Here is a 14,124-nt window from a genome sequence, read left to right on the forward strand (position 1 = left end):
CTGCTGAAGTTTATTTACGAAGAATTTGTTCTGCTTTGAGACATATACAGTGCAAAACAGTTCAGAAATACTTAACCCCTTGGATTGCTGTGCTGAAAGATATTTTTTTCTCTTAAGACAGTTATTTTTCTTGTAGGAAGTAATTAATTCCTGCTGTATTTTCTAGAGTTATTGTCATAAAGATTTTCCATATTCTTAGATCACTCTTTGTTCTACAAATGCTGAAACCAATTGTTAACCTTGCCATGATAATTAGGACACATACTTAGGATTACAGTTGTGATACTGTAATCCAGGTTGCATAATATGTAACACAAACTTAGATGCACTTTTATCATTGTCACAGAACGGAAGGTTTAAAATAAATAGAAGTTAAGGATAGTTTATGTAAACCATTCATATCTTTATGAGGTATTCTCGCTGTCTAACACAATTTGCACAGTAAATGTAGTCAGCGAGTGATTTTTTTTCTGGTGAGAAGGCTATGGGTAGCCTCCTATTATTTGAACTAAAAATATATAAAGACTGAAAAGAAATGCTGGAGTGAAAACTGCTTAGTAACAGCACCAAATACAGTCCTGGAAGAATCTGTGGAGAAATTCCAGGAATCCCTCTCTGAGGAGCTTGTCTAGAACAATTTGCCAGGCACGTCAATGGGACTGTGGTGTGTAGCTCAGTTGTGGTTGAAAGAAGAATGCAGTTACCTGAGTGGTCACCAGGGATTAAAAAATAGTATGCTCTGTTAAAAAAAAAAATCACTTTTCTATAGTGTAATTGAAACGAGGCCTGGTCCTCTGCAAGGAACACAGTGTTTCTTTTGGGAAAAAAAGGCAAAAGAAAAATTTTAATCGACACACTTAAGCCCTAAGAGTTGACAAAAAAGCAGTGAGGAAGATCTTTAAATAAAGACAGTTTCTGACCTATTTGCAGAGAAAATAGTACCTTTATTATAGACCATTCATGTGAGGCAATGTCACAATCAGAAGCTGCTAAGATAGAATGTGCAGGGAGTAGAAGCTGCAGGAAGGAAGTTGCTTGGGCCACTTGTCCACATGGTGGAGAAGTTAGGGTGTTGGCCATACTGTACTTAACTGGTCTTTGGAAACTCTTATTACAGTGTTTTTCTCACCATCCAAAAAGTAAAACATAAAGGCTTCTTTATAGCTTTTTTAATATTTTTCATTCCACTACATAGACAATAACAATTCTTTTGTGCATACAACTAGGCGAAATTAAGCTTACATTCTTAGAGAACTGGCCTTATACAATATTGCAGTCTTGTTTCCATTTAATTTGTCCTCCCAGCAGTAAATTTCAAGCCTATTGATCAGTTTAAACTGAATTTCTCAGAGGAGTGAGCTCTGATGCTCGAAGTGTTAGCAAATCTATTAATGCTATGTGGGTTATCTTCGTAGTAAAAAGCAGACTGTACAGCTTCAGTTCCAAGGTAATTCTGTAAAACAATGAGTCCATCTGAAAACTTCAATCCATGCTTCATTAGTTACTGCTCTCAGAATTCTTTTATTGCTGTTTTTTATTGTCCATCTCCTCTTTAAAGAACTCATTAAACTGCTTACTAATTACATACATCCCACATCACTGCATGTATACACTGTACTAGTCAAAATGGCAGCTGGCAGCTCTTCAGAGAAGTGTTTGGGAGAAACAGAAGGGCCTCTCTGTTTAGTTTTGTTTATTGATTCCTTTAAAAACTCCTGCAAAACATCTTTTACAGTTTAGAAATTACAGATTTAACAAATTAAACCGTTTCTCATGTGTATGACAATGAATATTAATTACAAAAGCAGATGTTTGTGAGAAGAAAATATTTGCCTTTATTTTTAAAGGTATACTATATATTCAAGACACACAAGCTTTATTTTGCATTTATTTTTCTTATACTGAAAGGTTTTTATTAAATAATTTTTTAAAAAGAACCTTTCCTCTTCATTATCTTTAATATGAAAATCACAGTAGTTTGAAAGACAGTCACCTGCTTTTTGAGAATAGATTATATTTTCTGTGTGGGAAATATGTCCTATTTTCGCTCAAATTCTTTTGGGATGGAGGTATTATGTACTTCTGTTGTTTCAACTCACTCCATTAAAATGTCTTAATGTGAACAATGTTGTATGGACTTTAAGATGAATGAGAAAGTGATTAAATGTAAATAGAAGTATGAAAGAATGTAGAAACAGTCCTTTAAGAAACAATGTTTTTCTTGAAGGCATATTTGAGTAATTGCTAGAGTTAGAAGAAAAACAGTTAATTTTTTTGCAGATATTTTAATTAAAACAGATGACAGAAGTTCTTACTTCAAAACTTTAGTTTTGTTATAGCAATGCATGATATTTACAGAGGATCAACTTTGCCAGTACTTTAAAAAGTATTCAAGAGGTTAAGGTACTGTGAATGACTATTTTGAAGACAAAAGTTATTTCTTCTGAAGAGTTTCATGTCAATCTATTTTATCAGGGTGCATGTCCCACAGATACATTCAAATGGAGAAACTAACAGGAAATGTGGAGGTGTTTTGGATTTAGAAGCACAGCATTGGTTTAAGGGGAGCTTCAGAACTACTGATTTTGTTAGCTTCAGTTCCAATAAAAGTATTCAGTGTGATAATTTTTTTTGTGTGTGATGGTACGTTCAGTTTATATTAGGTTCCTGTTCCTTGGGTACTGAAGGACAACACAGAATAAAAATAGAATTACACTTGTAGCCCAGACAGCCAACTGAATCCTGGGCTGCCTGAAAAGGAGTGAGGCCAGCAGGTGGAAGGAGGTGATTCTCCCCCTCTGTTCTGCACTGGTGAGATACCACCCAGAGTACTGTGTACATTTCTGGTGTCCCCAGCATAAGAAGGACAGGGAACTCTTGTAACAAGTCCGGAGTGCCACAAAGTAGATAAGAGGACTGAAACACCTGAAGACAGGCTGAGAAAGTTGTGGCTGTTCGTCCTGGAGAAGAGGAGATTGCATGGAGACCTCATAGCAACCTTCCAGTATCTGAATGGAGCCTACAGGGGAGGCAGAGAGGGACTCTTTGTCAGGAACTGTAGTGATAGGACAAGGAGTAATGGGAATAGATGGAAAGAAGAGAAATTTAGCTTAGATATTAAGATGAAATTTTTTACATGAGAGTGATGAGACACTGTAACAGGTTGCCCAGGGAGGTTGTGGATGCCCCAAACCTAGCCTTGAGCAACCTAGTCTGGTGGGAGGTGTCCCTGCCCATGGCAGTGAGGGTTGGGACTAGGTGATATTTAGGGTCCATTCCAACTCCCTTAACATTCTGTGATTCTGTAAGTTATGTAAATTGGCAAAGGATAATAATGTTAGAGATGAGCTTGGATTTTGTACCTAGAGACTCTCCTGACCAGTTCCTGACCTCAAAAGTATTTATTGCAGATGTTGTTTATGATTACACAGACTTGTTTGCGATCAATGAGATTGATGTTGATTCAGCGTTGATGGAAACTACCTTTTAAAGGCCAGGATGCTTCTGTTGCTCTCTTTTATTCTGTCGTTTTGCCATTTACCCTGCATAGTCTTGTGTGCATTTTTTTGTTCATGGTGGTAATGCCTGCTACAAACTCTGTTTCAGCTCCTTCTTGTATCAGTGAGATTGTCTCTCCCCAGAGTTCTCTTTTGCTGTCTCAAATTTCAGCTTGTAGAGGAAAATTCTATCAGAATGGAAATAAAGCATCTCGGTACCCCCCTCCTTAAAGTAACACATAAGAGTCTTATGTATATATATAAAATAATAAATAAGAGTGGTAAATAAATAAGTATAGCCTTATTCCCTTTCATAATTTTGTTAGGGACAAGAGCTGGTTAGTTTTATGATTTTTTTAATTCCTGTAGTATCTTGTGGGTACTACTGCAGTCTAAATTATATAGATGTAGTTACAAAAACGATTCTTACAGATAGGAAGCATCTGCTCACTACATTTTCCAAACTATTTCAGTATTTTTAATGAAAATCACATTTGACGTTTGTCTCCAGGAGGGAGAGAATAATTAAGTATCATGCTCGGGGGAGGTTTGTGTTTTTAGCTGAAGTAGCAAGGCTGAAGCTTTAATAATAGGCAAACCAAGGCCACTAGCTGTGGGTAGCTTGATTCCAAAAGCTTTGCTCTGGAGATTGTCTTCTGAGATAAAGTATTAGGATGAGTCATGGAGAGAAACAATTGCAAAAATGGATGATAAATCATTCGGAAAATATTGTTTTAAAATGGATTTTGAATTGGATGTGAAGCCAGTGTAGAACATGAAGGAACAATGATCCCATTTGTCTGATACCTAAGTGGATTTTAAGTGTGTGTTTTAAACTAGTAGGAGTTTCCATATGGACTTTGGAGTTTGTTTCATATCTGAAATACTTTGCTAAAATAGTGTAAGGAGTTAGTGACAATTAACTTATTTGGGAACATAAATGAATGGCTGTACTTCCACAGATGAAGGATTTGTCTAGCCAAGCACCTCCTCACTATGGCAATGCCTGGTAGCACATATCTAGGAAAGATACTGGGGCTAATCATTTGGGCCTTTCACCAGAAGTTTTGTGAAAACTTTCAGATCTTCTTCAGTTTGTGGCTGAAGAAATTCCTGAGACTGAGGTGATATATTTTCATGTAAGAACTATAAATTATTTTTTCATCTTTTCATCCAATGGCATTCTGAATCCATGCAAGCTTTTAGCATCAATTATCTACACCTACAGCTCTATCTTAGAGGAAAGATATCTGAACATGGTTTATCCATGACACGTACACAGCCGGTACCCATTCTGTCTCTTACTGTCCAGACATACTCTTGTAAGTTAGACTGACAAGAACACCCATTACAGTCCTGTAGTGGTTCATGCCTGCCTTTCTGCCATGTCTATACTCCATGCAATCAGTGGCTTCTTGTTTATTCCCTCCCTATCCTGATTGTTTAGTGGTTAGCTTAATATTTTATCAATACAGACTCCATTTACTCTCTTATACGGATCTGAATCATGGGTCATCTACCGCCACCACCTGCGTCTCCTAGAACGCTTCCATCAACGCTGTCTCTGTACAATCCTAAACACCCACTGGTCAGATTATGTGACCAATACATCTGTTCTAGAGCAAGCAGCAGTCACAAGTATTGAGGCCATGTTGCTGAGAACACAGCTGCGCTGGGCAGGGCACCTCTCAAGGATGAAGGACCACCGCCTCCCTAAGATCCTGCTCTATGGTGAACTTGCCACCGGCTGCCGCAAGAGAGGAGCCCCAAAGAGAAGATACAAGGACTCCCTGAAACAACATCTCAGCCTTGACCATATTGATCATCATAACTGCTCTACTCTGGCCCCCAATCGGGAGGTCTGGAGACACACCATCTATAACGCTGCTGCTTCCTTTGAGAAAGCACGCAGGGTCACTCTCGAGGAGAAAAGACAACGCAGAAAGAATCGTGCCTTGCAGAATATACCACCTAAGGAGTCTTTCTGCTGTGCCTTTTGCAATCAGACATGCCTATCTCGTATTGGCCTTTTTAGCCACCAACGGGCTTGCGACAAACGTGGGTAGAGCCCTTCCCAAATCTTCGTTCGTGAAGCCCAGCCATGAAGAAGACAGACTCCATTATGGTCTTTCACTACTGTGTAACCAACTCCTCTTTAACAAATTGTTGATATTTGAAGTCCCCGATAACAGTTCAGACCACGTGGAAGGAGCCACTAATGTATAAACTGCCAGTGACACATCAGTTCTGTTCTGCCTACCTGGAAAGGAAACAAACTTCAGTAATCAAAACAGAAACCATCCTTTTCCCCCTACAACACTTTTGTGATAACTCAGTCAAGAAATTAGGCAGGGAGTGGCACTTGAACATGAATTCTGGAGGAATTTCCTTGCCACTCTGTCACTCATAATCAGGAATAAAAAAAACCCTCATGTGATGTGCTGCTGTTAAACAGACAGTAAGTAGTCTGTGATACAGATAAGGTATTTAGCATACCTAAGTTCTGATCCCACTGTATGTTCAAACTGTGCTCTAATACAGTGTAGATAAGTTACCTTTTATTCCAAGGCCACCAAAGATTAAAATCTGCTGAAAACTCTGTCCCATGAGTATCCCTGACAAGAATTCCTGTTTATATTACAAGTAGAAGGAATTGTTGAAACTGGTTTGGGGTTTTTTTTGTGGGTTTTTTGTTTGTTTGTTTGGGGTTTTGTTTGTTTGTTTGTTTTTTATTGTAATTGGCAACTTCTTTAAGTTCTCAGAGCTCAACGCTGTTGTGTGGGAATATTGGTAGAGCTTTGAATTCTTTTATTTTTAACCCAAGAGTGCAGGACACACGGGCAACCCTATTGGAAGCTAATTGGGCCACAGAACACTTCACCCTTTTCAAATTGTTCTCTATTTACCAAGTGCTTCATTTAGCTTAGGCTTCCACCTTTCAAAATCTTCACAGAGACATCTAATTTGTTCCTTAGTAGGACAAATATGGTCTCCTGTGTGCAGTAGAAAGATGTTCAGTGGGGGTTTAATTGGTCCTAATTAATGAACCAGAAGGGAGATAATTTTATTGTGGTTACAGTGAAGTTCTTCTGTAAGGTCTTGGATATGTACTTTGTGTTTCTTCCCTCGAATTCCTGGTTTTTAATCAGAAAATACAGTATGAACATGTCAAATTACACTGAATGTCAGTTCAACAATTACTATTGGAAATTTTATCTCATTAAAATACAGGAAAATTATGCTTAAAAGAGTTGCCAGCAATGACTCTTCTGAGAACATTACAATAGGTTTGAACAAGAGCAACTGTACAGCAGAACTAAAAGTAACTTCAAAGAATCCTTAATTCTCTTAACTTCAAGAATCTGGATTTTATTCTAAGTGTGGAAGTTTGGTCAGAGACAGTTAAAAGAATGTTCCATGAGCTATCTCTAATTCACATAGATGTTTCTGATATACTGTAGTCACGATGCAACTTTTTCTGTAACCATCTTATATGTTATTCTCACCAGACAATAAATTCAGTATATTTTGGAATCACTTAACTATTTTAACTAGTTTCAACTCATTTTGTCAGGGCTATCTCCCTCTGCCTGAGAGACTCTCTGTTTTGTCTGACATTACAAATCAATGTGCTGCCTAAAAATCTAGGGGAAAAAAATGCTTCAAAACTAGGAGTACGAGTACAGTCCTGAGACTGCAATAACAGGTTTCCATTTTAAGCGTACTGTACGACTTTGGAAACCAGAGTATACTGAGTCTAATGATGGCATTGACAGCAAATCTTCTTGTGGTCTTTAAATTAGTTGGAACTAAATTTTTTAAATCTTTGATTCTGGCAGCTTTGGGTTCCTAAAAGTACTTTGAATCATGGTCAGAAGTTGCTCACAGCAAAGTCTTTCTAAATCATTGTCTTGTGGTATGGTATTATTTCTGCCTAGCAACAGCTTTTCATTGTAGTAATTTGTAAGTGTTAACTAACATGTTTGTTACTTGCTCTGAATGTGTGACATGTTACATGAAGACTTAACAACACTATCCAAGTACTCTCATGATTGGCCTGTATAGTGAAAATATTTGTTCAGTAGATGAGTAAGTGTTGTGGGGAGGATTGTTCTTTTTCTTTCTTACCAGGAATTCCATTTGTTTACCTGTTTTTCAGATAATGGAGGACAGACTTTGGCAGGTGGGAATAACTGGCCACTGAGAGGGAGAAAATGGACCCTCTGGGAAGGAGGAGTAAGAGGAGTAGGCTTTGTTGCAAGTCCTTTGCTGAAACGAAAAGGTGTAGAAAGTCATGAACTCATCCATATCTCTGACTGGCTGCCAACACTGGTGCACCTTGCTGGAGGACATACCAATGGCACTAAGCCCTTGGATGGCTTTGATGTTTGGAAAGCTATCAGGTAACTTGCATGTCAAATCACCAAGTCAGCATTCTGGTATAAGAGTTTAATCAGCCCGGAAAACAGAACTGGAACTAGGAGGGAAATATTATGTGTTCCTTTCCCTAAATAAAGGGAAGGTATAAGTGCAGTTAATTGTGCTGTCTGCGAGGGAATTATCCAGGTTGCAAATTAATCCTGGTCACAGATACAAAGCCTCCATACAGCTTTAACTTGATATTTTGAATTTTGCAGTATAAACACAACAGCGCCTAAGCATGGTATACTTTGTCAAGAACACTCTGTGATCCCGAAGTATGTTAACTTGTTTTGCGCAGCATGTAATATAAGTAAATTTTATGGACCAAGACCTGCTCTCTACAGAGCCCAGTTGGGTGTCTCTGTAGCATGCATCAGGAATTGGACATGTAAAAAAATCTATGCAGACATTTAACTCACTGAACACAGATTCCACTTTGATGGTTTTTTAGCTTAGTACAGGGCCTACTACTGCTCAAAGTGTAACCATTTGCATAGGCCTGTATCATGCTGTCCAGTAGCTCAAAAAGTGTGTGAGATCAAGTACAAAAGTAGAATTGACCTGGTTCCTGAGGGGTCATGATGCTGTGACTGATTCTAGCAAGCTGGAATGCTCAGAAGCACAGTGCAGATATGCTTAGATGACTGGAAAGAAGAGCCAGTACAGCTCCAGCTGGGTAGACACTGTGACCAAACTACTTTTACTGGGCTCTCTCTGACTCTGTGCACCTCTCATGCTGGTGAGATTAACTGGGACATCCCAAACGCCGTTATTTCACATAATGGAGTCTTCGGGGCATTAAAAGAAAAATTAGTTAAATCCCATACATTTTTCCTTTGGAAAAGATTAATAAAAGTGGTATCACAAATGCTGCATATTGGGAGCTCTGGGCACATGTGAGTATGTGCTAATTACTGAAGCCTTGAGCTCAGCAGAGCAAGGAGAATAATAGAATGTAAAGAATAAATTAAATAGACATGAACTTTTTGCCCTGGGAACAAACTATCAAAAGAAACTCTGGTGTTACTCTTTGCAGTCAAGACTTATGTTCAGTCAGTCCTTCATCTTTCAAAGCCTTTCTTTTATTTCAGTGTTCTTTTATTCTACTAAAATAGGTGTATTGTATGGCTGTCTTCCAAGTGGAAGAAGATAACGATATGTATGATTGAGGCCAGGGACCATTAACTGCCAAGAAGGAATGGAGACTCCCATCCAACCAGAAAAAGAAAAATGTTTTACTTGTCAGTGTTCCTATGGGAAAACTTAACATCAGCAAGATCTAGGGTACACCTAAACCGTAGGCTTTTCTTCCGGCTACCAGTGGAATTCCTGTCTACTTCAGGTTCTGTTTCAACTAGGTATTCTTTGCAATGGACCAATCTTCTCAGGTCAGATTACTTCAGCAGGAGAGTTACATGTTGGGAAGGATAGGTACTGCTGTGCCAGCACCCTACTGACATTTGAGTCTTATGTCTTTGTAAAGGGAATGAATGCAATATTTACTGGCACTGCTGTAGGGAACAGGTGACCCCTCCCCCCATGGTTTTAGTTCTATCAGTAGAGGGCCTCTGTCTGGACAGGTAAAAAGTCAGGGTTTTTAATTGTTAGGCTGGTCTTTGGCTGACCTTGCAGCCAAAATGTCAAATTTCATATGATTTTCCCATGTAATCAGGATAAATGAGTGTATTAAATTTCATGATCATAACTCAAAAGGTCACTTGAATATTGGATAGCAAACAATGAAGGCACAGTGCCCTTTTCGTGGTATCTGATGGAAAGTTCAAATATATTGCTTTTCTTGGACTAGATGGCTAATAATGAGTGAAATTATAATTTGCTAAGATCCTAACTCATTTGAAAAAAGGAAATTGATAGCCACTCACCATGTTATATCTGTGGGGGTTTTTTCAGTCCAGTCTAGTATAAATAGATGCACATGCTTCTTGTGAATCTTTCCTGGGTGGAGAGGGTACTTTAATCCTGAGCCTACTGTTTCTTATATGTGTGTTTAAAAGAAAAAGATCATAAATTTGGAACCTTGATTTAGATATTCAAAACAATATATGAGACAGTGCAGGTGTTCTCAGAAGTCACAAAAATATTGAATCTATTTCAGTGATATCTGTCTGTTAATGATCAGTATTTAAAGGATGTGTTCTTAACATGCTATTTGTGTAACAATGGAAAATAATATAATGTAATGATTTGTAATAAAATACTATACCACTGTAAATAAATATTTATAAGTTTAATACAATATAGAAATATTAATATGTCTACAAAACACAGAAATTAAAGTCAAAAACATTAAATCCTAAGTACAAATTCTGAAATGCTAGACCAAAATGAACTTTCTGTCATGACTTAAAATGACTGGTGGTTCAAATTAGGAATCACATTAAGATGACATTGATTAATATTAAGTTCTTGTGCTTAAAAGAAGTGCTGAGAATCACATATGTACCTAACTGTTAATTTCATGCCTGCTCTACTTAATTTTGACTTAAAGAACCAGAAGAAATTTAATGGTTAGGAGGAAATAGCATGAAAAGATGAAGTTCAGGAGCACATTTTCTGAGGACAAAAATACCTCCTTTTGCATTCTTTTTAGAAAGCTATGCTCTAAGTTGCTTTCAGACAATGCATGAAACTGAGGAAGCACAATGTTTGTGTTCTCACTGTTTGAACACCTCATTAAAACTTTGCATGCTACTTAAAAGCTCTTTGACAGAGATTTGTACTCAAAAGCTTGTCTGCTCTTTCCAAATCAATCTCCTGACCCATTAGTGTAGGAAATACTGCTTCAACACTGTATCAGTGAGAGACATAATAGAAGAGGAACGTGATTTCATTTAAAACAGAAACTGAAAAAAGGCAGGTTTTGCTGCACTCTCACAGCCTGACAGTCTTACTCGCCAAGAGATGTGTGTGTGTCTGAGAAGTCTGCCCAGCAGCCAGGCACTGGGGCAGAGGATTTCAAGCCATCCACCTGGCATCCCACCTCCATGATGCTTGTGAACAGATGTTGGATCCAGCTTCTGTTGTTATGGTGGAAAGGTCTGGGCATGCCAGCTGTGAAGTCCTTCAAGCTGCTTCTGTGTTGTTCTTAGGCTGGATACCATGCACAGGTCTGGTTGTGCCTCTTTGAATCCTTTTGATGCTGCTTCTATGTTCTGCTCCACCTCTGAGAGTCCCCAGGGACCATCACTGTTTCGTCTCCAGATGTCCCTGTGGAACTGCTTAGATGTATTGCAGTCTTGCTAATGTGCTAGTCTGGATTGTCATTAACATGGGCTGTAACGAGGCCCTTTCCCTGCTATGTGTTCATGCTGTTGTCTCCACACACAGACCTTCCCAGTCTTTCTCCAACTATACCAATCTTGGACTACTTTGTGCAAAATCCTGTTGAAGCGCATCTTTAGACCAGTGCTTCATAATTTTTATTTTTCTTCAACTACCTTTGAAATGAAATTTAACTTCTTCTCTAATGTCTCTAACTTCTTTTTGAAAATAACTTAGGATAGTATCACTGTGTCAACCTATTTTTGGATAGCTACCAAATCTTTCCAGTCTCAGTATAAACCTTTTACATAAATCATAGTAGATTCCCCTTTTCTAATGCCTTAGATTATCATGGTTAACACTGCAATGTATCTAGCACCTCTAAAATCATGTCATGTTACAAATTATTTCTGAAAATACGGTGATAATATCAATAATATATTTTACAAAAGTAGTAATTGAGAATATGAAAAACAGTTCTAAAATGCAACTAGTCAAGGAATCTAAACTGTACTGCATATTTCCAAGCAAGTATCTCAAAAGGCACTTGCATTTCTAAGAAACATCTGTTCTCCAGATGCTTGCTGCTCTATTGAAATTGAGATACTAGGCAAAATAGTTTTCCTTATGTAAAAATTTGCATTGGTTGACAATTTTTTTAATATATATCCTGATTTGCAGTACTGAATATCTAGCATGTCCATGCTCAGAAAAAGTATTTTATTTTGCATTAACATAAAAATGGAAAAGTAAATGGTAGAACGCGTAAAGCAGTATGATAGCACATGAGAGATTCAGGATAAAATACTGTAAAAATAACTTATTTTGTAAAAGCTTGTTAGTGAGCATAGGCTTTCAAGTTTTACATATTTTGCAGGGCAAGTTTCAATTTTACATTTGTGTAGTATTGGAAATATCAGAATTGATTAGGTGAAGTAAATGAAGAAAGATCAGTTTGAATTCTTGTGTACTAAATGGTTACATTCATTTTTGGAATTAAACACCTGTTTGAAAAAAACTTTCATTGTTTTGGTATAAATTAATGCTGAAGAAAGAGCATCGAAAGCTGAGGGTAATGTTTATTTCCAGCATATCTGAAATATATTTATTTTATGAAAGCATTACAGATATGACCCAGAGAAATATGACAAGGTTATAAAGGCTGAGATTTTGCGGGGTGACACTGAGGATGTTTTTGTGCGAGATAAACATATTTACCCTGAAAAACCTTGCATTCCTTCCCAAGGACATGTTTAACAACAACAAAAGAGAAAGATTGCATGTAGATATTTGTTCGCATTCACTAAGGAATAATAGATCTTTCTATAAATTTTAAAAACTTTGCAAATGAGAAGATAAAGCAATGTTCTCAACATAAACTATCTGATTATCATACCAATGCTGAAATTACAGTGTATGCTGTTCTTACCTAGAGGACTGTTTTGGAAAACAGTAGCTTTTAACTGCTTAAATAATTAAGACGTGTCTTAATTATTATACCATCAGACATGGTAGAATAATACCCAGACAAAATAAAAAGTTCCTTATTTTTAGGGAGAGGGATGAGGTATTAAAATATTGAAGTCTAAAAATAAACATTCTAAAATTAGAGCATTGTAAGATATGGTTACACTGGCAGTTACTAAAACAGAAAGGCAGGTTTCCCTAGGGAATTTTGTTTCTTTGTTATTGTAGCTGTGTTGGCTAGACTATATTCCTGGTGCAAAATGTCCTTGCAGAACATCTGCCAAAGTGAATCTGTAGTACAGTCTGTGTGTGGAGTTTTGTAAGTGGGAAGGAGGACAGAGTTTAGGCATAGGGAAAGGGACCTCTGTTACATGTGTAAATTCCCTACTTTTTGTCCCCAGAATGTTGTTTCTGTCTTCCTGATGTCTTTTGCTGTCAGACAGGTGCTTTCTTCAACATACAGTGCCAAATTCTTTTCTCTGGATGTTATTTTAGGAATAATATGTGCTGGTTATAAGTTCAGTATCAATAATGCTACAGAGCTTATTGCAGGAATGCCATAAGCTTCAGGGAGTATATCTCATGATTATATATAAATCACATTTCCAAGTTACTAATGCCATTATTCTATCCCAGAACAAAAATGGATTCCATAAAAATGACAACTGCAGCATGAAAAACTTAATGCAGGTGTAATCTTTATTTTTTGTGTTCTACCACCTGTACAATAATGTTAATAGCCATGTTTAGTGTATAATATGCACTGTCCACATTAAAAGTTATAAAGGAAATTAATGATATGATAGTAATACAAGTCTGCTTGAACACTGTAAATATAGTTGGTATAATCATAGACTCATATGGAATTGTAGAACAAGTTGGATTGAAAGGGACCTTTAAAGGTCATCTAACCCAATGCCCCTGCCATGGACAGGGACATCTTCAGTTAGATTAGGTTGCTCAAAGCCCTGTTCACTTGACCTTAAATGTGCCCCAGGGATAAATCATCTGCTACCTCCCTGGGCAGCCTGTACCAGTGTTTCACTACCATCATCGTAAAAAATTTCTTCCTTATATCCAATCTAAATCAACCCTTCTTCAGTGTTAAACCATTACCCCTTGTCCTGTCACAACAGGTCCTGATAAAAAGTCTGTCCCCATCTTTCTTGTAGGCCCTCCTCATGTACTGAAAGGCTGCAGTAAGGTCTCTCCGGAGCCTTCTCTTCTCCAGGCTGAACAACCCCAGCTCGCTTTAGCCTTGTCTCATAGGAGAGATGCTCCAGCCCTCTGATCACTTTTGTGGCCTCCTATGGACTCTCTCCAACAGGTCCATGTCTTTCCTGTGCTGAGGACCCCAGAGCTGGATGCAGTGCTCCAGATAGGGTCTCACCAGAGCAGAGCAGAGGAGGAGAATTACCTCCCTCAACCTGCTGGTCACACAACACTGTGTGAATAC

General features: G+C 37.8%; 1 protein-coding gene across 2 annotated transcripts in view; it reads left to right on the forward strand.

Moving 5' to 3' along the window:
• ARSB (arylsulfatase B) overlaps positions 1 to 14,124 on the forward strand; it is a 77,751-nt gene that overhangs the window by 24,810 nt on the left and 38,817 nt on the right. For both annotated transcript variants that reach the window (XR_005564699.1, XM_027709983.2), the window contains exon 5: positions 7,657 to 7,900. Coding sequence is in view for 1 of the 2 variants with exons in the window: in XM_027709983.2 (XP_027565784.1) it covers positions 7,657 to 7,900 (244 nt within the window). In the remaining variant the exon portion in view is untranslated. The remainder of the gene's footprint in view (positions 1 to 7,656; positions 7,901 to 14,124) is intronic.

The sequence above is a fragment of the Pipra filicauda genome, unplaced genomic scaffold, assembly GCF_003945595.2.
Source record: "Pipra filicauda isolate LSUMZ 115617 unplaced genomic scaffold, ASM394559v2 scaffold34_size3990699_pilon, whole genome shotgun sequence".
NCBI classification, from domain to species: domain Eukaryota; kingdom Metazoa; phylum Chordata; class Aves; order Passeriformes; family Pipridae; genus Pipra; species Pipra filicauda.